This window comes from Nilaparvata lugens, chromosome 4, assembly GCF_014356525.2.
Source record: "Nilaparvata lugens isolate BPH chromosome 4, ASM1435652v1, whole genome shotgun sequence".
In the NCBI taxonomy this organism is placed as follows: domain Eukaryota; kingdom Metazoa; phylum Arthropoda; class Insecta; order Hemiptera; family Delphacidae; genus Nilaparvata; species Nilaparvata lugens.
The window spans coordinates 24712527-24735943 of record NC_052507.1 but is presented as its reverse complement, the minus strand read 5'-3'; the positions used below and the strand labels follow the sequence as shown (position 1 = coordinate 24735943).

General features: G+C 32.5%; 2 protein-coding genes and 2 non-coding genes across 4 annotated transcripts in view; all 4 read right to left on the bottom strand.

The window, feature by feature from the left end:
* LOC111046808 (phosphofurin acidic cluster sorting protein 2) overlaps positions 1–9713 on the bottom strand; it is a 151569-nt gene extending 141856 nt beyond the window's left edge. The window contains exon 1 of the mRNA XM_022332445.2: positions 9209–9713. Within this exon, the coding sequence (XP_022188137.2) occupies positions 9209–9342 (134 nt within the window). The 5' untranslated portion in view covers positions 9343–9713. The remainder of the gene's footprint in view (positions 1–9208) is intronic.
* Positions 1158–1349, bottom strand: LOC120351217. Its single transcript, XR_005571243.1, has one exon. It is a non-coding gene; the product is annotated as a U2 spliceosomal RNA (small nuclear RNA).
* A 2316-nt stretch (positions 9714–12029) lies between the features above and the next one.
* Positions 12030–21237, bottom strand: LOC111046807 (protein YIF1B). The gene is made up of 7 exons (XM_022332444.2): positions 20669–21237; positions 18852–19037; positions 18231–18499; positions 16021–16115; positions 14319–14516; positions 13698–13791; positions 12030–12662 (listed from the first exon to the last, which is right to left on the bottom strand). The coding sequence occupies exons 1-7, from the start codon at positions 20697–20699 to the stop codon at positions 12450–12452; spliced, it is 1086 nt and encodes a 361-aa protein (XP_022188136.2). The 5' UTR covers positions 20700–21237; the 3' UTR covers positions 12030–12449.
* On the bottom strand, positions 21179–21250 carry Trnac-gca. Its single transcript has one exon. It is a non-coding gene; the product is annotated as a tRNA-Cys (tRNA).
* Between the last annotated feature and the right edge of the window lie 2167 nt (positions 21251–23417).

The following is a 23417-nucleotide window of genomic DNA, read 5'->3' as shown; positions in this document are numbered from 1 at the left end:
TTTACTGTTTCAGGTGCTATACTAAAAATAGAGCATAATTGAACAAAAACTGCCTCTATCTATACGGAGATAATCTATGAATGAATAAAAAGCCAGAGCGCAGGTTAAAATAATAACCAATTGTTATGGTTTTATCAGCAACCACTTGGTGTAGGCAACTACTGTTGCACCATGTGGTCGCTAGTTTTTATAGTGAGATAAGCTGAAACGATATACGACCAAAGAAAGTTGAGTTTATATCATCATAAAACAGGGGGCGTTTTGTTGCGTGAAGTGGAGTTGGAGTTACAATGAAGTTGGCGGCGGATAAGGGTGAGAAGATTACACCTAGCTTTATTTATTATTGAAGTGCAGTGTGTTAGAAGCGAGCATAAATAGACCGAGTGTGAAATATGATGGTGCTGCATTAAAGCCGCAGTGCCAGATAGGAGGACAAGACAGGGCCACTACACAGTACACAGTAGACCACAGTAGAGTGCCAGCGCTACCGACGCCTCCAGCAAACTTTCCAACTTGTTGGCAGGGGTTGGCAGGCTTCAGGGCTTCTATGCAGTGTGATGCTATGCTCTGCTCTGCCAGTATGATGGTGCTACCGGGAATTGCGTTAAAGCTGCAAGATTAGTTTTCTCAACATGCATTCAACTAACTCTATCTGCCCTTGACCATGCATGCTCCAACCTCTAATTACGATCATTTCAAATATGAAAAATTTGATGACACTACTCAAACTGAAATTTTTTTGTTGATATCTAAAATGTTCATAGAAATTTTTTTATCAGAATTGCCCAGAAAAACAAAATCAACGCAATATTGCACAATGAGCTCACATTGCAAAAGCAACCACAAATCCGTTGGGATTGAGTATCATCAGATCATTATACTCTGTGCAGAATTACTTCTTACTTGGGATGGACATGCGCAGCAGCAGAGAACGCATATAGCGGGAGGGATACAGAGGCGCGATGTTGCCGTTTTGAAGCGGCCAGCATTCTCCAACTTCTAGGGACTGTTCATGTGCTCATGCTACACATGCAAAGTTTTCTGTCTGAAAGCAGTCAGACCACTGACAAATTGGCAACTGCGCTTTATCTATGACTCTATTAATCACTGTAAATATGATCTCCCACCATTTCTCTGCGCTGCGTATCCCTCCAAGTCTGAAGTAAATTTGTACTGACTATAGTAATCATTTCCTGTTTTTCTTGAATGTGGAGCAAGACCCTCACTAACACTCCATTTCCAAAAAAATCAGTTTAATATGCTGACCACACAATGTGCGGCCTATCCGATATTAAGCTGATAAGAACAGATTCTACACTTTGATCTCAGCCAACAGGCCGAGAAGCGATGTAAGAAGAACTCTCAAAACAATGAGTACTGTAATAAGAGAATAAATAAAACCTTTCAAACTGGATCAAACTATTCATCATGAATGAGTGCAATAATGTCAATGCTAGTTGAATAGCAAGGAAACATTTGTAAATTTACTTCGAGATTTTTCAAAGGTAATAATATCCAATAACTTGACATTAATATCTGATAATAAATATACCTAATAACTTGACAGGTTGTTCAGAAAGACGTGACTTGATGATGCACTTGAATCATGTAGCGTAAGGTACTTCAAGTTTCATTTTGAACCTCATTTAGAAGAATAATGCATAGTTACTTGAATAATGATTTGAATGAATACATCGTTCATCACGTAAGTGATGATCCAACTGTTAAGCACCTAATGAGAGTATGTAGCCTACTTTGAGATTTTTAAAGTAGGCTACAATAAAATAAATATATCTCCCACATATAAATATTTAATGTATTTTAATAATAATATTCTTTAAATCTGAGTAATTTACAAGGATACATTTCTAACCACATTATTATAATCATTATTAATGTGAAGACACATTATTATACTTTCTATGAGAGTCAACTAGAAGGCGAAATTTCTGAAACAGTTATTTGTATTAAAAAACTGTTGTTTGTAAGAATATGAGTTAAAACAATTAACATGTATCATAAAAATTGAGATTCTGAAACAATATAGATAGTCAATTTGTCATTTTCAGCAGTTTACCGCTCCGGGAATCATGTTAATAATTTATATTACCCACTCTGAAAAATCAATAGCATGATGGGTATTTATGCATAATAGATTCAAGTTGGACTCTTCAACGGAACAAGCTGAAAATGATGAACGATGAATAGCAGGGAATCAAGGTTACCACTTGGTGCAAAATTAGTGAAATTGCCTTGATCTAAAAAGAAGGGCTACATTATGCCTTATGCCTAGACGTAGGATGCGGTCAACGAGCTCAATTATTATTCGAAGTAATGAAAGTAAGGCAGGCGTAAGTGAACTGTGACCTAAATATTTCTTCAAATGAGATTTTTCACCAAGGTGGAAATAAATGTACAGATGTTCAGTTTTTGTCTGGTAATTTACTCGAGGGTAAGATGTCAATAATAATAGTAAAGCTAGTATGTCAAGGAAACGCGTGACATTTTCCGAGGAATAATTTACAGTAACAAACTAAACAAGATTTGTTAAGATAAGGATTTGATGATTAATGTAGAAGGAAAATTCATTCCAAGCACTTATAGCATATTGTTGTACGGTATCGTGACCACGGTTATAGACATGAAGTATCCATTAGGCCTATTACTTTTCACAATCAAAATATTTCTGAATTTTAAAATGGGGTTGGATAAGATTTTCAAATCAAATACGAGTAGGCCTATAGGAATCGGCGAGGTAGAAAAAGAAGAAGTTCTGGAAGAATTCCAGATTATTAATAATTAAATGTATCTTCATGAAAAAGTATAGAAATTTCAAAACGCGATCTCATCATTAGAATAAATTATTATGTTGCAAAAACATGTTTGAAAATTCATAAAAATTAATATGAAGAATATCCCATTATTTTGTAAAAATAATACAATATTACATGGATGATCATAAAAGTTAGGCAGGTTATCTAATTATTTTTCTTACAAGTTACCGAACCACACGGAGAAAAATCGAGCTTTGTAACTAACTAAAAATAGTTGGAAGTACAACCACCAGCTATCATAATCAACTTCTGGTTGATATGAAAACATTCCTATTAGGGTTAAACAGAATTCCCTGTTACTTCAACTATCTTGTTCTAGTTAGTTAAAATTTCAACCTGAATGCAATCGTTCCAACATAGAATTATTGATCCAACTGTGAGATTGTGGAATTTACTAGAAAATCATCGGTTGTGACGTCATGGTTCAACAGCTCTATTACAATATGATAGTTGTTTTAACAGGAGTTGCTGCATTTACAATAATTATTTATTTCTACAAGATCCCTAGTTGGTTGTATTCGGGAGTTAGTAGATTTTGATTGTTGACGCAACTTACAGAAGTCTAGTACAATTTACTATATATTCTGACAGATGGTTCTAGTGAACTCAACTTCACTATTTTGCAGACTACCTCAATATTATAGTGGTTAAGCCGGTTGGTTCTACCAGATTCTGGTAACTTATTTTTATCCGTGTACTAGTAGTTCGTTCAAATATAGTTATAATCAAGAATGAAATAATTTGTCTTTATGCGTTTCATTGGAATTTAGTCAAAACTTTTATTCAAATTTAGAACATTTTCAAGGCAAATAATAGCACTATTTTGTTTGAAATGAGAGTTCTGAGTTATCTGGAATGAGAATTTCTCGTAAAGCACGTTGCGCTGCAAACGAATCTATAAAAGCAGGAGAGCTACTATAGTGAGGTCCACGTTATAATGGCAGTGGATAGAGATGGAAGAACAACGTTACCTATTATCTGCCTTAAATCAATTATATTTCTACATCGTCAAAAACAGATTTGGCTTAGTCTTGGAGCTAGAAAAGGATAGTACTACCTGCTTTGTCGAACGATAGACAAGGATAGCAACATCAAAGTTCATCAAATACTGTCATTATAACGTGGACCTCACTATAGGTCTCGTGACGAAGCGTTCCCATTTGAAAGAAAAATGAATTCCCTGTGGTATATTTTGGCTAATGAAGCATGCTACTCTTGTAAATGAATGAAATTTAGTTACTCGTAAGCTCAAGAGGGATTTATGAAAATTTAACTATTATTCACTTTTATGGTTACAATATTATAGTAGGCTAATCACCGTTTAGTCATGAATTATTTTTTTGAGAATTGTAGTATGTAAGCCTACCTTTAATAAAATAACAAGGAATTTAGAGTTTAACCTATATTTTAGTGTGCAAATGAATGTTTAAAGCATTATGCAACTGAAAATGTTTGCAAAAACCGCACATAAAAATAAAATAATGAGATAGGCCCATGTTCAATATAACGTATCACTTACTTCATGTCATAGATCTGTCATGTCATAACATTTGCGTGACACAGGTTAGCTAAGTGGTGAATCAAAATATTAGTAATTTATTTTGACAATAAAATAAAATATGAAAAATTATGGTGAATTGTAACTTGATTGAATCTATTTTATGAGAAAAATTTACTTAAGCTTTAGAGTTCTATTATTTTAAGAAAGTACAATGCAAATTTGAAATTCAAATTTATTGAAAAAATTAGTAACTTTTATTTAAAAGTATATATTTTACGATTGAAAAATGACAGTCAAAACAAATATAATTATTATGATTTAACTCAATTAGTTCTGACGGTTACTGTGGATAATCTTATACACATTGCATTATAGGTTGAAAACAGTTTTGGGTTTTGGGTGAATGCCTGTTTTTTACACCCGGATTGTATCGTATCTATTGTCTATGAATAAATAATGAATAATCTGTTGCTTTTCTGTGAGGAGCATAAAAAATAGAATCTACAATAGAGAGTATTATATTCTCTTTGATAGCATGTACTTGCCTACGAACCCGTTGATCGCAAATCCGGTACCTGGCCAGAACGGGCATTCTACAGACTGCAGACCAAACACCAAATAATACAACTCGAAACAAAATGCAAACGCTCAAGTTTCTCCTATTTCATAAGATCACCCAAAGTTGAAGACTGTACTATCAAAATAAAATAGACATTGTACCCACTTCAGTTTTCAGTTCTGAACAATAATGTGTCTAAGATACTACACGTACACTTCGCTCCACAAGAACTAAATTCCACAAGAACTTCACTCTTTAATGGATCGATTTAAAAGAGTACAGACTGAAGTACAGTTGAATAATGGGAGAGAGAACATTCACTAACTGGGTCATATTAATTGCCGTCCACTGTCCCTGAAGTTACCCTCGCACTTGATTCACAACCTAAAGTCAAGCTTCCAATTTACAACTGAATGATTAACAATGAAGGCTCTTTCTGCTGTCTAATTACTTTACGTTATGTAAGGTGGCCACTCATCGTCGAATTAGCTCATTCATGAGTGCCCGTGGACTTATCTTCAACATTTATTGCGGTTTTCAAAATACATCATTCTAATTTAAGGTCAATAGATGGTCAATGGTCAATTTTAGTTTTTTATACAATAATAGCATTCAATGCGACTTATTGCATGATTAAAGTTTTAATCAAACAATTTGAGGTTGCATGATTATTAACACTAAATTATCTTATGATCCCCTAGGTGATAATCACTGTACATAAAAAGAGCAAAATGGGAAAATTTCAAAATATGTACGAGGCTGGAGATAAACTTCTCTAGTTATATCTGAGTACCAAAGATTGATACATCCGAAACCGGTATCCAAAAATTTGAATAAAAATGTCCAAAATCATGATAGTAAGCCAGGCAAGATCTAGTATGCCAGAGAAGATCAGGCAAGAATGATAGTATTCCTGGGTAGATAGTGTCAAAAACTGTATAAGTTGAGTCACAATGTAAAAAACAGTAAGTTAGTTATCACAATCAAACTGATCACACTGTACTCTCGATCGTGATGATGACATCATAAATATTACTGTCTTTATAGTATAGACAACATGTGATAGTCAATAAGTCCTGTGGTGTATTAAGGTTCGTACCCACTAGAACGTATCATACCATGGCCGTGCCCGTACCGACACATGCAAAAAAATATTCTTTGCATCATTTGATATGTACGGTAATACACCCATTAGACCGATCCGTCACCGGCCAAGCACGGAGCGTGCCATGCACGTCCAGGTCAACATTTGTCGGCATATATATTTTGTCTGTGACGAAACGCTCCTTGCATGGTACGTGACGCCTGCAAACCCCGCTGTAACCGCGCATTCGCCGCGTTGGTAACCAGTATAGACACCATTGTGATAAAGTACCTAGTTAGTTGCTACTTGCTAGTTGTAGTTATACATTAGTTGTGGTTATATCATTTTCAATTTTTCTCAACAATTCATTAAACTGGAATGACGTCATACGGAAATACGAAAAAAAAATTTCTTCATCATCCATTAGGTGCCTATATAATGTCCAATACACCAGTTTTTACTCAGTTTTAATATACTCAGTTGTAATATACTCAGTTTTTCGTTTTCTTAGAGATTCGTGAATCCAATAGCGCCTCTTAGTTCCTCTATTCTCCTCTTCCTCGTCCAAAATAATTGCAACCATTGCCAATTCTGTTAATGATAATCGCCTAATAGTCATTTATTTAAAAATAATTATGTGAACACTGATTAGAACACTATTTCACAACACCGCAAAATACGTACATCTGTTCATCGCTACATTCTCTTGCTAACTGACGCGTTCCCAACAACTTCTGACCGGGCATCATACGCGTACCATACGCGTAATGTACTGGCATAGAACGCTGTTGATCCGTTGTAATGGGTATAGTTGTTATTTTACGTGCCTGGCATGGTCTGACACGGTCCGTGTCTGGTACGTTCTAGTGGGTACGAACCTTTATACCGTAAGGTTGTCAATAGACTATGGTATAAAACTGATGTGTCATTCTGTGTGCTTTGGTCTTTGGTGTGTTATGTTGTATCCTGTGTTGACGAGTAATAAAGTGCAAGTATAAATACAAATTATGAGTGTTATTACTTCCAATATATAATAAGTCCCATCGTTAAAAAATCATTCTGTCAATCAGCCATTCATATACCGATGATTTGAAAACACCAATCACTGTCTACGGCTGGTGACCATCTTTAGTAGGCTACTCCACCTTTGACAAACCAGAACGGGACACGTCTAAATTGTTTCTTCCTTGAGTGCTCTAGAAGTGCACTTATGAATTTTTGGTTCAACTTATTAATCTTCGAGTTTTTATTCTAATACATTTTACATTCAAAATGATATAAGATTAACAAGTTTCAAACCATTGTTGATAAATATAGAGCTTATCAGAGATATTGATAACCTTTTCAAATTCAATTCTATATTTGTCTTTTCTTGTTAGACTTCATTTAATCATATATAAATAGTATTTGATGATATTGTATAATTCATACACCAAAATTAGAAGCATCGTCATTCTACAGTATTAAAAGATCTTATTTTAGAAATATTTCATGAATAATACACTATCCACTAAATCAAAATAGATCCACAAGATTAGATAATATAGCTTAATGAGACTTTGGAACAAGGAGCCCTATATAAACAAGGATTACATTCATCAAAAATAACCTTGTTGGAGCTTTCAACCTTCAACTTGATAATGGTTTGATGGAATAGAATAAAGGAATGTGAACAGTCATCTTGTATGATTATATTAAGAAATGATCTGTCATAAAGAAGAGATAACCTTAAAGAAGATTGAGATTATATGGCCTTATGACTTTTTCTGACATTAACAGTGGCTGGCTTTACTCTTTAATGTGAATGAATAAAGAATATCTTTGGATGAGAGCGTTGCCTAATTTTTTAGAATATACATTTAGGAATAGATGAAAAAAACTTTCTAAAATAGAACATATCAAGATATCTTATGATTCTTAAGAATCGCAATGTAACACCTATAATTCAATTATATTTTGAGGTGAACAAGCTTGCCGATGCTAATTACTATTGAGGAAATGACAAACAATATCATAAACAGAATACAAAGACCAGTTCACATTTCATTCAAATTTGAATGAAATTACAATTTTGTTCTAGTACCTACTTTTTCTACTGCTATGACTAATTTTTCTCTAATTGATTTCTACAGCAAGCTGTAGTATTTTGTAGTGTTTTCAATTCTTCCTGAACCTGAGAAAATTTATATTTTTATTTTAAAGGGTGGATGCTTCTTGTTTTATAGAAACTGTTGTGAATTAAATGCCATAGTGATAGTCAGTGAGTCACTGTTGGTGAGCTATTTCAAATGAGTCATTTGTGAGAGAAGAATTGACAAAGCTGGCAAACTGGGAAAATGATATTGGAGAAATACCTAGCCTAATTCAACATAAAACGTTTCTAAATTAGGCTATCTTATTCTTACCTAAATGATAGCTTTATATCAGCCAAAACATTTTCATTGCTTAAGAATTATAAGATTTATTTTTAATTAATCAATGGATTACAAATTAAGCTATAATAAAGTAAAATTCAACTAAGTTAAGCTATAAAAATTCTAATTATTTACTTTTATACAATCACTTTTAATTGAGACTACAATCTTCTTAATTTTAGGACATACAAATTTCAATGATTTAGAAATGTTAAAGTAATTAACTAGAACGATCTAAGGGGTTATTACACATTCATATTAGTTCTGAAATATCTGAACAAATTTATCGAAGGTGTCATTCCTTAAATCCTTGTTTTAACTGTAATCTTATTAAATGTCTGCAAGATAAATAAGCAATAAAATAATAACAATATAAAATCTTATTTATAATTATAGGCTACATAATATAAATTTGATAAGGCCTACACAACGTCATTAATTATTAAAAAATATCAATTTAAACATTAGAGACAAGAATTATAATTTTTAATCAAATAAGAGGTAACTAGTACGGTACTGTACCTACAAGAAAACATAACCTTTTCACGCTTAGTTTCTTTTTAACAAATCAACAATTTCATTTCATTCAAAATGTATGAAAGACAGCTTAATTTGAGAAAATATATTATCTATTTATTTGGTATGATATTGTCTTTTACATTCACAATCTTAGATTTTTGTTTCACTGTTGGTATGTTTACTGTCAGAAATTTTAGGTTAGTTACAGCTTCACGTCAATGAACTCCATAAAAATAACGTAATAACAGCAAAATAATTTAAACCTAGCATGATAGAATAAATTTAAATTAAACTAACCTTGGTATACAATTTGGTGGAGTCCTGTCCACTTCCCAGGTTGCAAATAACTTCATAGGCACTGGTTTCAAGCCTACTAGAGTTGGAGGTTTGTTAGATTTATCAGCCATATTTTCACGCACTGAAAAAAACATTTCACTTCTAGAACAAACACTAGATCTATACTCTGAACAATTGATTTGATATTTAAATTAAAATATACACGATTAGGCAAATCTGATTACTTCCATTGTAACGATTGGAGAACAAAATATTCATAGACCACAAATTTTCTTCTATAGTCCAGAAAAAATGTTATTATTCAGTAGAGACAAGTCCGATTATGCGGAATGTTTAGTCTCATTATGATTCACATTTAATTTGCAACTTGTACTGCTGAAAAACAATAGCCGTTACCGTGTATGTAAACAAGTATTGACACGACACTCCCGAGTTCCAGTATCAGTAGAAATCTGAACGGTGAACGTATGAGCTCATGAGCTGTGAGGTGAGGTGAGCTAGCTCATCTGCAGCTGCAGCTGAGCTTTGTCAGAGTAGTTACCGATTCCAAGTTCAGAGAGCACTACTGATCCAGAGATTTTTGTATAGCTAGCGACACCTAGGAGACAAATTTAAAACTTGAAAGAAAAAGCGGGTTGTTCAAAGTTCCTTAATTTTTAAATCTGGTATTATTTAGATCATACTTGTCGTTCCCGTTAACATACCGATATCATCATTTCTTAATTAGTGATATATTATGAATTTCTAGAGGATAGTCCAACTAAGTAATTTAGGTTATCATAATACTTTTATTTCAATTTTCAATCATTCTATTTTTATATCAATATTGACACAAACGTTAACAAAACAGACAAAGATAATAAAAATAGAAAAAGTTAAAGAAACTTTTCGAGAAAGCAGAGAATATTCAAATATTTTAACTTATTTATATATAATAACTTACTGTTATTTTAATATAATTCTATTATTATAATATATCATGACAAAAACGTCAATAGCACATACAAAAATACAGTACCTAGTAAAAATAGAAACTATATTGGAGAAAGCAGCACTTTAGTTCTAGGCTTGTCAACTTGAAGTCTTGAACAATAGTAGAACAAATGAAATAAGATTTTATATCTTAAGCTTAAATTAATAAATAAAACAAATATTAGGTATTACTGTAAATATTAAGTGAAACTTCTCGGGATCAATTTGGAATAAAATTGCCCTGATTCCGGAGCAAATATTAAACTTCTTATTCTTCGCAGGAAACTTGCTCGCACAACATTACTTCTGTCATACATGCATTACTCTAAATAAATCTTTTTATCAGATGAATAAATCCAAATTTTATCATTTCATGGTTGTAAAATAAAATATTGTAACCTGATACTGTAATTGTTATAAAATATTGTAATCTGACTCATTGCCTCTTTTTCCTTTCTTCTCTATTATTTTCCTCAGCACATAACTATAATTCTAATATAGTTGAAGTATTCAGTGTTTCAGATATAGTTTTTCTGATATATTCATAATTGTAAATAATTCAAGTTAAGCAGTATCTATATTGAATGGACTCATAAAATTTATCAATGAGTCTTTATAAGTCTTATAGCTTATATTTATGTAAATAGCAAAAAGATTGTTCTTAAAATAGATTGAGTAGTACCTACAGTACAGATTTAATTCCATATCCACCCAAAACTTTCAATTAAACTCTGACTCATTGCCTCTTTTTCCTTTCTTCTCTATTATTTTCCTCAGCACATAACTATCTTGAATGAATAATGTTGTAAAAGAGGGTAGGTCTACTATTTTCATTACTGAAAGTACCCTTTATTATTTATAATAATTGAATAAAGTTGTATAATCACTCATCCACTAGGATTGTGGATATAATTACTTGTAAAAAATTGCTTCATAAAAAATAATTAATACAGTATTCATTAACATCCGAATTCCTGAGAAAAGGATGCACACTCATTGCTGAAATAAATAAAATGTTGATTTTTCAATTTCTCACTTATAGGAATAAAACTTTTCTTTTATAAAATTTCATATCGATTTTACGCTAAGGTTAGTTGTCTTTGTTTTTGTGAACAGAGGCCAAGAAGGATATACAATTGATTATGCTTCAGTGGAGTAGCCAATAGTACAGTTTTATTCATCTCTTTTCTGTATAGGGCTACTTGTAATATAGATAGAAATAAAAATCTCAGTACCCTTTTTATCACTTGAAAATGGCATCAATGTTGAAACATGTTGTGATAAAATAATTCAAAAAGGGTACTGAGATTTTTATTTTTCTTTCTATTTGTACAGTTTTATTTTCTATAATGACACGTCTGGTTTCGTCCATTATCAAAATTTTGACAATTGAACAAATGTAGTCGAGTCATCGAAGATAATAAAAGGGTACTAGTGATTCTATATCATTATTTCTAATTCAATTCATACTTGCTTTACGTACCATCAATAATTTGAAAAATAACAAGTAAGAGCCCTTTTGATTTTTGCATACATATTTTCAGTATTTTTCATGTGCCCCACGCTTCATTGTAAGGGGAATGGTATTCCTTTCCGTTTTATAGTTTATAGACTAAGCCAGTCGATAATAGGAAAGAAGAAAATGTTAAAAGCAGTAAAGAAGCTCCTATTCTAAGATGAATAAAATGACACTTTCTTGTAATCTTGAATATAATTTTCCAATGTTACTTGACGTGGTATTGTACCAATCAATTTCATTGATTTTGGATCAAAGCAGCAAAAAACTATATTAAATGTGTAGAAATTCTCAAATACACTACTTATAACAATGAATAAATAGAACTCAACAAATGAATGATACATTATTATTGAACCATTTAATTAGGATATCTAAATGAATAACACTCTTCCCAGGTATGAAAGATCTAAATTAATAACTCCAAACAGGTATTATGAGGTTTTTTATTTACAAATCTTAGAAAATAGTTTTTTAAATGTTACACATTTTTAATTCAAGTAGGATAAAAATGGAATAAATATTGAATTACGAATTTTAATTTTAAGTGAACAGCTTTTTGTAAAGTATAAAGCTGAATAGAAATACTGTACCAAAGGTTGATCGAACAAAAATAGAAGATATTAAAACTTACTCAGAAAAGTATAATCTACAGAAACTGTCCGATTTCATAAGCACAAGAATAAATATGATTGAGAAAATAAGTTTAGATGAGATTGAAATGCAGACTTTCACGTGAGAAATATGCGAATATTATTGAATGGACGATGAAATAAGATGAGACGAAAGCCACCACATGAGTAAGGGCTGGACTCCTGCCACTGACACTAGGAAGTAGAGTCGTCTCTTATGCCCAGTTAACCTGGCGTGCATGTTCTGATGAGAATAACTGTCAGGAGAAGAGAATTCGTTACCGGAGTTCACAGGATCCACTTCTGTCAACACCTGCCATTTCAATGTTCTCATCTGAAAGAATAATTATGAAATTGAATTTGCAATAGGAAATACTGATTGATTTTTATTTACAGAAGAGGTATCACAATTTGATAAATATCTATAGTTTCTAGAATTGATATCAGAACAACATATTATAAAAAATTGGTAAGACAATGATTTGTTCTAGATGATTCACTGGAAATGAAATAGCTAAAAAAGAATAATATTAACCAATTGAAAATAAATTTCTATAAACCTTAGTTGGATTAAGCTAGATTCCCACATAAAATACTGTTTCCATGGATTCTAATAGGACTATTCACACTTGCTCGGTCGGGTTAATTCTTTATTGATTGATTAATTCTAAATGACAAATGACAAAGTGTTGCCAGGTCTTGCAAACCCATTGCATACTAAAATTAGAACAAATGAAAAAATTAATCGAGGGGAAAGTCCAATTAGAACTGATGGAAAAAATAATTCTACTAAAATAAAGGGGCGGACTTTGATAATGATATGTGAGAATCCACCTTCAGATCCACCTTCAGTTCTATAGTGAGGTCCACGTTATAATGACAGTATTTGATCAACTTTGGTTTTGCTATGCTTGTCTATCATTCGACAAAGCCAGTGGTACTATCCTTTTCTAGGTCAACAACGATGACAATTATATTTTTGACAGTGTAGAAATATAATTTATTAATGCAGAGAATCGGCATCGCTATTCTTCTTTCTTTATCCACTGCCATTATAATGTGGACCACACTATACCACTGAATTCTTCGGAAAAACTGCATGTTGTTTATATGCAAAAGTTATTTAAATTTATTCAACTCTAGGATACTTTTGAAGATAACCCATTCACAATACTGTAACTTCAAACTCCCACATTATTTATCATAACCAACCTGATAAATCAACTTTTATCAAGTCCAATCCTATCAAAACTGAAAGGATTTTGTGACTGAAATATAATTAATTTGCATAGTTGATGTTATTCACAAGTCAATAGAGTATGATTCTAAATAAATAATACTGTGTTTTGACTAATAATAAGATACTCACTATGAAAAAGGCTAATGCGAAACTCGAATAGACAAGGGCGACATAGTAGCCAGTCTTCTGGAATAACAAACTTAGAAGAACGGCAAATATAATCCTGTGAAAAAAGAAATGTATTAATTGATTGGCGATTTAAATTTGCAACACCTTAAATAATAAAATGACAAGACACATGGACATATAGATATTAAAATCATGGATGTTTGTTTATATGACAGTGTAAGCTAGTTTCTAAAGTAATTATTGATACATTCGAATTTGTCAAGATAAAAAAAGTAGGAATGCATCGTAAATATCAATCCAGTATAAATTATTGGTCTATACATTAAACAGTATAATAGAATTGAAAGAAGACAAGGTTTTTACTTGTACAGCAGCGTCGCAAAGTTAATTCGGTGATATCAAAGATTACAAAAATTTGATTACAAACGATTGAAAATTTGTTATTCATTGCAGTAGTTGATCACCTAACCAAACAAATCGAAGTTCAATAACAATATGATTAGGGGTTTCCTCAACGACCTCAACTATTGGAAATAAGAATGTTATCATAATAATTGAAGAATGAGAAGTTCATGATCTAATATTTTGTTGATAAGTATAGAAAGCAGACACATTACTTACCCAACAAACTTGTAACCAGAATATGCGAGCAAATCCAAAGCTCTGAGATGAGTTTGAATGTTTGTAATGTACAGAGTTACTAGTTCTACAAGAATTTCAGCTATTGTCCATGCGAGAGCTGAGCTGGCTTGAATTCCAAGAATTTCAGGAGTAAACCTGTTCTGAGTACCCAAAGCAAGACCTGCTACCAAGATATAACTGCAACAGAAATAGTAACAATATTAAACAAAAAATAACAAACTTCACTTCAAAATGATAGATTTTGAAATGATATATGAATGTTAGTGATATAGTAAACTGATTGTAATTAGTACTAACCTTCTTCTTCTTCTTACTCTCCTCAACCCATCGGAATTAATTTATTTATTATACTACTACTATGATAGTATAATAATAGGGTAGATGTATTATTTGTCTTTATTCTTGAAATGTAATGGATTGTACATCAAAAAAGGTGTTGCTTCAATTTACTCAATTTCAGGGATATAACTTCCTTAACTATTATAGCTCATCCTGTTCTATTAGTTAGCAATAAATATGTTCTTACAAATGGACATAATTTTATAATTATAAGATTGATATATCTAGACTGCATTTTGTTTCCTTTTCTTAGCATGTTTTCATTTCAAGAATATTTTTGTTACTCCCATAAGGTTCTCTATTTTTTATATTATATAATAGATTAATTGTCAAAGGATTCAGTTATGTGGGGTTAAACTGTTTCTCCCAATGAGATTCTGCGAATCTCACACAAATTAAAGACATATTAACTGTTACTCTAACTAGGAACAGAAGAATTGTAAAATGGAAAAGAACCCAATGATAAAGATATATAGTTTGGTGTGGATGAAGATGGGAATAATGAACAATTTCAGCGCAATTGCCTGTTATTGATTAACTTATTATGTAATTATGTGATAATAATAATAATATCGAGTGACCTGGCTGGCCACTGTATTCATTGTGCCCGTTCTGTGCACATAGAATGTGGTAAATTGTCTGATTCACAATTTACCAGGTAAAAAGTTCCGCGTCCCATGGGAAGAATTTTGACAGATTCTGTACCAGAAACCACTTCCAGTTCCAAGTTCCTGCCCCACAGTCGAAGCGTGGTAAATTGTTCCAACGAGGTACAGTTCCAACTATCCGAGCACTCATTGATCGATTGAATTTTGTAGTCTGCTTGCTTCTCTGAGGCTGCGCATGCGCTGATAGCTTGTTTACCATAGCATAGCCATAGATGACATAACCAACAAAATTATGTTTGATAACCATTCGTTAAATGATTTTTTCTCTATAGAAAATTTGAGAGTAATGGAATGAAAGAAAAAAATGCACACTTTTCTAGACGGTAAGTTTGTAAAACAGCCTTTCATCATTCACGCAGCTAGTGAACGACACATTTTGGTGTAAATCAACTTTATAAGTGCGCGCCAAAAGCTTGAACCAACGATTTTGAAATGGCGTTCAATGGGAACATTTTGCACTAGTGACGTGATGGAACAATTTACGATTGGAACTGGAACAATTTACTGTGCACAGAACGTACACATTGATGTGATTACATTAATCAGATTACAATAGAAATAAACGATTTCCGGATTGCTGTTCAATATACTCGTAAACTGCAATGATAAAAAATGAAGAGAAAGTTTATTAAAAAAAGAAAGGATTGTAAACATCTAATAATTGAAATACTCACGTAACATAAGCCATCGTAGGTATGTACAAATCTGGAGCATTGACTTCGTATCTCGGCTGCACTGGTTCGCTCTGTTCATATTTCACAGACCAATCCTGAAAAATAAATGCAATATAAAATTCTGTTGAGCAATCCTTTTTTCGTAATACATTTATTGTATTCAGGATATCAGGAGGGAAGATGATAAAATACTTTGAATGGATTTATAAATGAATTCAATATTAAAATCTGTTCGTTTAGATTGTGATATGTAGTGTGGATAACTAGATGCCATGAATAGTATACCATGCATAGATAGATAGATAACATGTATAGTGAGTGACTGACTTTGCATTAACTTAGCACTGATTTTGTTGATGAGAATATTATATTCATGAAAGATTTGTTCACGTGTTGGTAGTGTTGTGGTGCTACAATAGACTTCTATTTGTTTCAAAGCCTTATCAATAAGACATAATATTCTACACTATGCTTATGATAAACCAATTTATTTACTCTATAATATGGTGTTTTACGGATGTACAATGAAAGTTGGAAAACAAAATACTTTAGGTTGAGCAACGAAAATCTTCAAATTTAATTCTCTTATGACATCTTATGATGATGATGTTAAGAGAGTTGTCTCTTCATCACTTGCATACAAGTGAATCATAGGTTACCAGTATCTCTACTAGCCTTCTTCAACTCTCTGCCTTTATTCCAGTAGGAAAACGTAGTCCTAGTTGGTAAGTTAAGTAGATTACCTGCTAGTCTAATAAAATTCTGTAAATTGAGTAGAGAAACTATTAACAGGTGCGGCAGTGAATAGAGTGATTTGGTAACCCTGCAAATAGTTTTAGTGTGTAGTATTTTATATCCATAGTGTGATTACAAAAACCACAACATCTAAAAAAAGCTTGTTTTTGTCGTGGTAGGAGAACGCGACAATCGCCACCTTTTAGCTCCTTCCTTAGGTACCATTAACATATTGGGCACCAGAAAGTCTACAGAGAATACAAGTGTCAAAGTCACAGTGCGATGTGCAATCTCATCAAGGGAACATTAATTGAATCTCTGGGTGTGTGGCAGGGTAGCACCATCTTGTTGGGAAAACATATTTTCCTCCAGCTACTGTCTAAAGTGCTTACTTTACTCCCTGGAACATAATACTAAAGTGTCACTTTTTCGCTCTCGTTATGAAAAAAGAGAAAAACTCCCTAGAGCGTAAAAGTAACTCCATTTAAATAGCATGGGAAGCATCTCTATTTTAATAACTTACATTTGAAATATGTTAGAAGGCCTAAGCTCAGATGAGGAAGCATAATAGAGGTGTCTGTCATTGAGTCAACTGAATTCAATACCACAACCAGAAATTTGATCAACTCATGAAATATAATGTTTGCATGATATCACATACTTGATATTAGTAGACTATAAAGATTTATATATATTTTAAAAATATTTTATTCTATTCAAAATACCAGCCAACAAACATTTTTCATCTGAAAATCAAATCTGAAACGAGCGTAAGCCATTTTTGATAGCCGGACAGATGATAATTGTTACAACTTTTGCGCAATCGGCAGTGCCAATCAGACGACAGGTTTTTAGGTTATGTTGTTAGAGAACATTGTCACCAATAACGTAAGTTATTAAAATTATTTGATTTGCAGTTTCTATAAAAAAAATGTAGATGGAGGAAAATTGTTGTGTACATCACGAGCGTAAAATACTTTTGGTAATCTGGATTACGAGTTAAATTGAGGTTGCTAGAAGTTCTCTAACATGTTAACATAGAGCAGAGTAACTGAACATTCATTTTTGTCCTCAAAAAATATGGTTTAAAAATAACCTCGATGAGATTGCCCATCACAATGTGACTTTGACACTTTTCGTGCATTCGCTGGATTTTCTGGTGCCCAATAAGTGAATGGTAAAGGCCATCACACATTACAACAAAGCTTAGATGGAAATGCATGATAAGTCCATTTCATACCGGGGTAGCGCAGATATAACATTGGAACATAAGACGGCTACATAATTCAAAATACATATTTCTAGCTACGCTATGTTGGTGTGTGATGGCCATAAGGCAGGAACTAAAAGATTGCGGAGGTCACATTATACTATAGACTATTATAGATTATAGTCAAGAACAATAGACTATTTTCAGTATTGCCAAATTCACTGCCGCATCCAACATTTTAAAATTAAATCTGATGTGAACTTACTTTGTGAGTGAAAGGGAAGAAGAGCAGTTTGAGCTTCCTAGTGACGTAGGAGGTGTCGACAGCAAAGTAGTACTTGAGCCGGGTGACTGGCACGTACTTCTCGAACTCCCGGTCGACGAGCTGCTTGCCCGAGTCGACGAGTGCGTTGCCGTAGTGCATGGCCACGTTCGCCACGAGAGGATCGCCGAGTAGGCTCGATGCACCGGCCGCCATCCCCGGGGGCATCGCCCCGGGGTTCATGTAGCCGCCTCCGTACCCTCCCATTGGCACTGCACACCACCACACATTCATCACACAATTCAAATTTATGCATTCATCAATATAATAATTCACAAATCAATAGTAAATCATTATATTACAGTTTAAAGTGATAAGTGAGCGTAATTTTGTTATTTTATTTAGTTTTAAGCAATCTAAATTCAAAATTTCTTGTTTTCAAGTGTTTGCACTAAAAATTGGACTCAAATTCAAAAGTGAATGAAACATTATCTACTTTTTGGACGAATCGAAGTTGGCAAAACTGCTATCATCACACCAACATTTTGTGTTTATTAGAAGATTGGAAACTGAATACTTTTTATAAAAATGAGCACTCTATTTAATAATAAAACATTAGCTTACTGGGTTGTTGAGGATACTGTGGCATATTCATCTGCGGTGGGTAGGGGGACATGCCGGGTGGTGCCACACCTGGATAGGGACTGTACGGCATCTGCATGGAGGGGGGAGGGGCCTGTGTAGGCCCGGAAGACTCCAGACCGGGAACTTCATTCGGCCGCTTCAACAGTTTTCTCCCACTTGATTTTGCTGCAACAAACACATCTGATTCAACGACAACTCCTCTACTTCAGAATACTGGAAGTAATATAGAATAACCTGTGAATATTAGATTATTTTATAATAAAATAAACTAGAGATAGAAATAAAAATATAAGTACCCTTTTTTACTTTCCTTGCCCTATTACCATAGGTAAGGAAAGTATTGCTTTCCGAAAAAAATTAAGGTACCCCAATTTACAAATTTCTATACGTTTCAAGGTCCCCTGAATCCAAAAAGTGTTTTTTGGGTATTGGTCTGTATGTGCGTGTGCGCGCGCGCGCGCGTGTGTGTGTGTGTGTGTGTGTGTGTGTATGAGTGTATGTGCGTCTGTGTACACGATATCTCATCTTCCAATTAACGGAATGACTTGAAATTTGGAACGTAAGGTCCTTACAATATAAGGATCCGACACGAACAATTTCGATCAAATGCAAATCAAGATGGCGGCTAAAATAGCAAAAATGTTGTCAAAAACAGGGTTTTTCGCGATTTTCTCGAAAACGGCTCCAACGATTTTGATTACAGTTATACCTAAAATAGTCATCGATAAGCTCTATCAACTGCCACAAGTCCCATATCTGTAAAAATTTCAGGAGCTCCGCCCCATCTATGCAAAGTTTGATTTTAGATTCTCAATTATCAGGCTTCAGATACAATTTAAACAAAAAAAAAATCGAGTGGAAAAGTTTCAGCATGAGAATCTTTACAACTAATGTTCAGTAAAATTTTCACCTAAAATTAAATATAAGCTCGAAATTCGAGAAAATGTGATTATCCAATAATTGCAAACTGTTGGCAACTGTTGATTCTATTGAATGATTCACTATGAAGAGAAAGCACACCTCGTGTGTCTTCAGCGTTATTGCCCTGTCACCAGATGGCTCAAATCTTTGAATAGTAGACTTGAGATTCGCGGGAACACTAGCGTCAGGTGATCAATTTTCATAACGGCAAGGAAAGTTGTGTGAGTGCGCCACACCAGATTTTTAAAATTGTTTACTATCTTGGCCGAAACATGTTGTAAGTACACAATTTTAAGAAGAGTAGTTTGATTTTGATTACATTGATGTTTAGTAAGTAAAATCATGTCGTCGGCAACAACTAGATTTTAATTCATAAAAAACCATTAAACTAAAAACCTTTATCAAGAGATTTATAATATTTAAGCATTTGATTATTGGAATATAAATACTAACCTTAACTTGCATAAACGTTTATCACTAATGTAATTTGTATGTAGGCTATACTGATTTAAATATTATATAACAGCCTTTATGAGCATGTTAACCACTTTTTAGATTATGAGAAGACATGTAATTGAAAATTGAAGTCAAGATAGTAAAATATTTCTTTCAATTAAAATAAAATGATGACATTAATGATCCGCTTGCATGTACTGTACCAAAAACACAATACGGTACGTTAAATGCCCAAATTGATATTTATTAGTTGAAAATGCAAATTGTTGAACTAATAAGAGTAGTGTAACTTGGAATAACTTGTTTTGCTAAGTATTTGACTTCCAGATGCACAGATGTGCTGTACAGAAAATAAATATAAATATGATTTTAGGTTAGAAAAATATAGGCAATTACCAATTTTCGTGGTAAATACTTACGATAATTTTGAGCAGATGCATTGAAATTCATGATGAATGTAGATTAAAACCTAATTGCGCTCTCAAAAATCTAATTAAATCATTCATAAATACTTAATAAAAAAGAAAACTAGAAAACTGTTTGAAAAACCGAATAGGTTAATCATCAAAATTGCTGTACATTTCTGTAATTCTGTAGCCAGCCAGCTTGTCGGAAAGCAAAGCTCAGACTGTTCAGCTGATTTGAAATTACAGCTGTTGCTACACGTACACAACTTAAAATAATAATTATTTATAAATCAATAAATACATAACTTTTGATAAAAAAATTATTTATAAAATTGAAATTAATATTTAATATAATCTCACATTATACATGAATAATAGCTTCTAAGAATATTAAAAAAAATCAATTAACACGAATCCATTATTAGCAGTTCAAACAATGGTAGTTCACTAAATTTAAAATGTTCCATTATTATCTTGTGATTTATAGCAATAAAATCCTACAACAGACTTGCAAAAAAGTTGAGGGGGCACCCGGGTTTGAACCGGGGACCTCTCGATCTGCAGTCGAATGCTCTACCACTGAGCTATACCCCCAGTTGAAGAAAGAAGGTGAAATCACGCTATCTGAATGCTTCACATAGATTGTTCTACACTCTTGCTGTACAGTATTTTTTTAAATAATTCAACTTTTTTCTTTGTTTTGAGATTTACTTATGGACTTGGAGAATCTATAAATTATTCTAAATGTTATACATGTGAAGATGTAAACTGTGCATTTGTCACCAAATAGAATGGTTGTAACTTTTGACTCTTGAAAAATGGTTGCCATGGTTACTCAGTGTAAACAGACACTGGTTTATTGTACTAGGGGTAGTTGTGTCCAGGCGTTGAATGAGTGCTGGTGGTGTAAATTTGTTTCGCCCATTCAATAGCATGTGGTGACCAACTGAAACTTTAAAGTGGGAAATTAAAAAAATAATTAAGTGTGATAGTGATTGTTCTTTTGCATAATATTCTTGGAGGTTCACTAGAGTAAATCCTTTAGATGATAAAAGACTATCATATCTTTAGAGTTCTATGTAAAACTTTCTTTCATTCTACGTAGGTATACTCTAACGATTAAAAAAAAGAGGTGAGCATCCCCTACAATTGCACCCTTCCAAATTCCAATTATCTACTTAGCACTGGATATTTTTAAGTGATTTTTCTGTTATTATTAAATAGAGTACAGATTTAAAATTTATTCTATAATTTTTCAATTTCATAATTAAGCTTACCGTATAATAATTATAGAACTTTTTAAAATTAGAAGTGATACAGTAAAACCTTAATATTTTACTCATAAACATAAATAGAATAAATTGAATATTTTATTTCAAATTAATATTAAAATTATGGTAGGTAAAAACAATTTAAGAAGAACTCAAAATATCAAATGTTTTCATTCATTCTTTTCAATTATGGATAGCTTCTTTAAAAGAACTTTTGCAGCTAATTTGGATTTTAGACATTTCAAAAAGAGAAAAAATTTTAAATAAGAAGAATTATGATAAAATTAGGTTGAAAAAAATTGTGTATGAAAATTCCATTTGATGGTTTTGTCACAAATTGTAAAGTACAAGAACTTTGTCAGATAGAGAAAATATTAATTGTGTGTAAAAGTAGGCTACAAGAAATAAAGTAGTACTTTTATAATTTGGCTATCCGGAATAATAGTTTTAATAATGAATTTATATTCTTACGATTCCTAGCCTATTTTACCTCGTGTGGCAGTGGTATAAAACTAAAATAAATTAAATCAGATTCCAATTAGAACTTGCATGAGAAACTCTCCAATAAATTTCTTCTTAAAAAAGGACCAAATACCTATTTGAATATGTTTTCAATTTCACTACAAAATGCATTCTTCAATAGGTGTGATTGTTAAGTTTTAACTTTATTATTTTATCTTGAATAATAATCAATCATTTTATTTTAATAACAATCCTTTTGAAAGCCAAACTTTGAGTAGAAATAAACATGAATAATTCCCACTGTATAAAAATTACTGTGATTAGTATTAAGTTAGTCTTATTGACGAAACCTCTTATTGAATCATTTCAGCATCATTACTCTCCATAATTGATTCTTTAAAAACAATGGCGATGTGATTCTGGCGTTTAAAATTATCACTCAACAGTCTTTGATAGCCAATATTAGAAACTAGTGCTAGGGTCGGACTAATTATCTACAACTAGAGCAGAAGAAATGCAATTCCTATGAATAAAATATAAGGTCAAAAGCAACAAAGGGTGGAATCCCTGGAATGCGACTGAATCGTTCAATAGTAGTGAGTCCTACTTTCTATAAGCGTTCGCCACGGGCTTTATTCAGATAGGTACAAACCATACAATTAATTTGAATTGAAAATCACAATAATTTTTTATCAATGCAAATATGTTTGGACAGGTACATTAGTGACATTGTATTCGATTACCTATGATAGTTTATTTAAATGAATGTTTCATTCCTTGATATTTTATATTTAAATAGGCAAAGATCAGCTGATTATATATTAGTGTAAGATGTGTAAGAAAAAATTTGATAGCTTATTTTTGCAGCTATGCCAAACTTTCAAATTGCTCTCCTGAAAAGTTTACTAAACATGACTTATCAGCTTGTGTCATCTACCCACAGACCTATGATAAGAAATTGATGAAAGTGATTTTCGAGCCGCAATGATTCACTTTAGCAGCTTTCAGTTTCAGACCAAGGTTAAGAT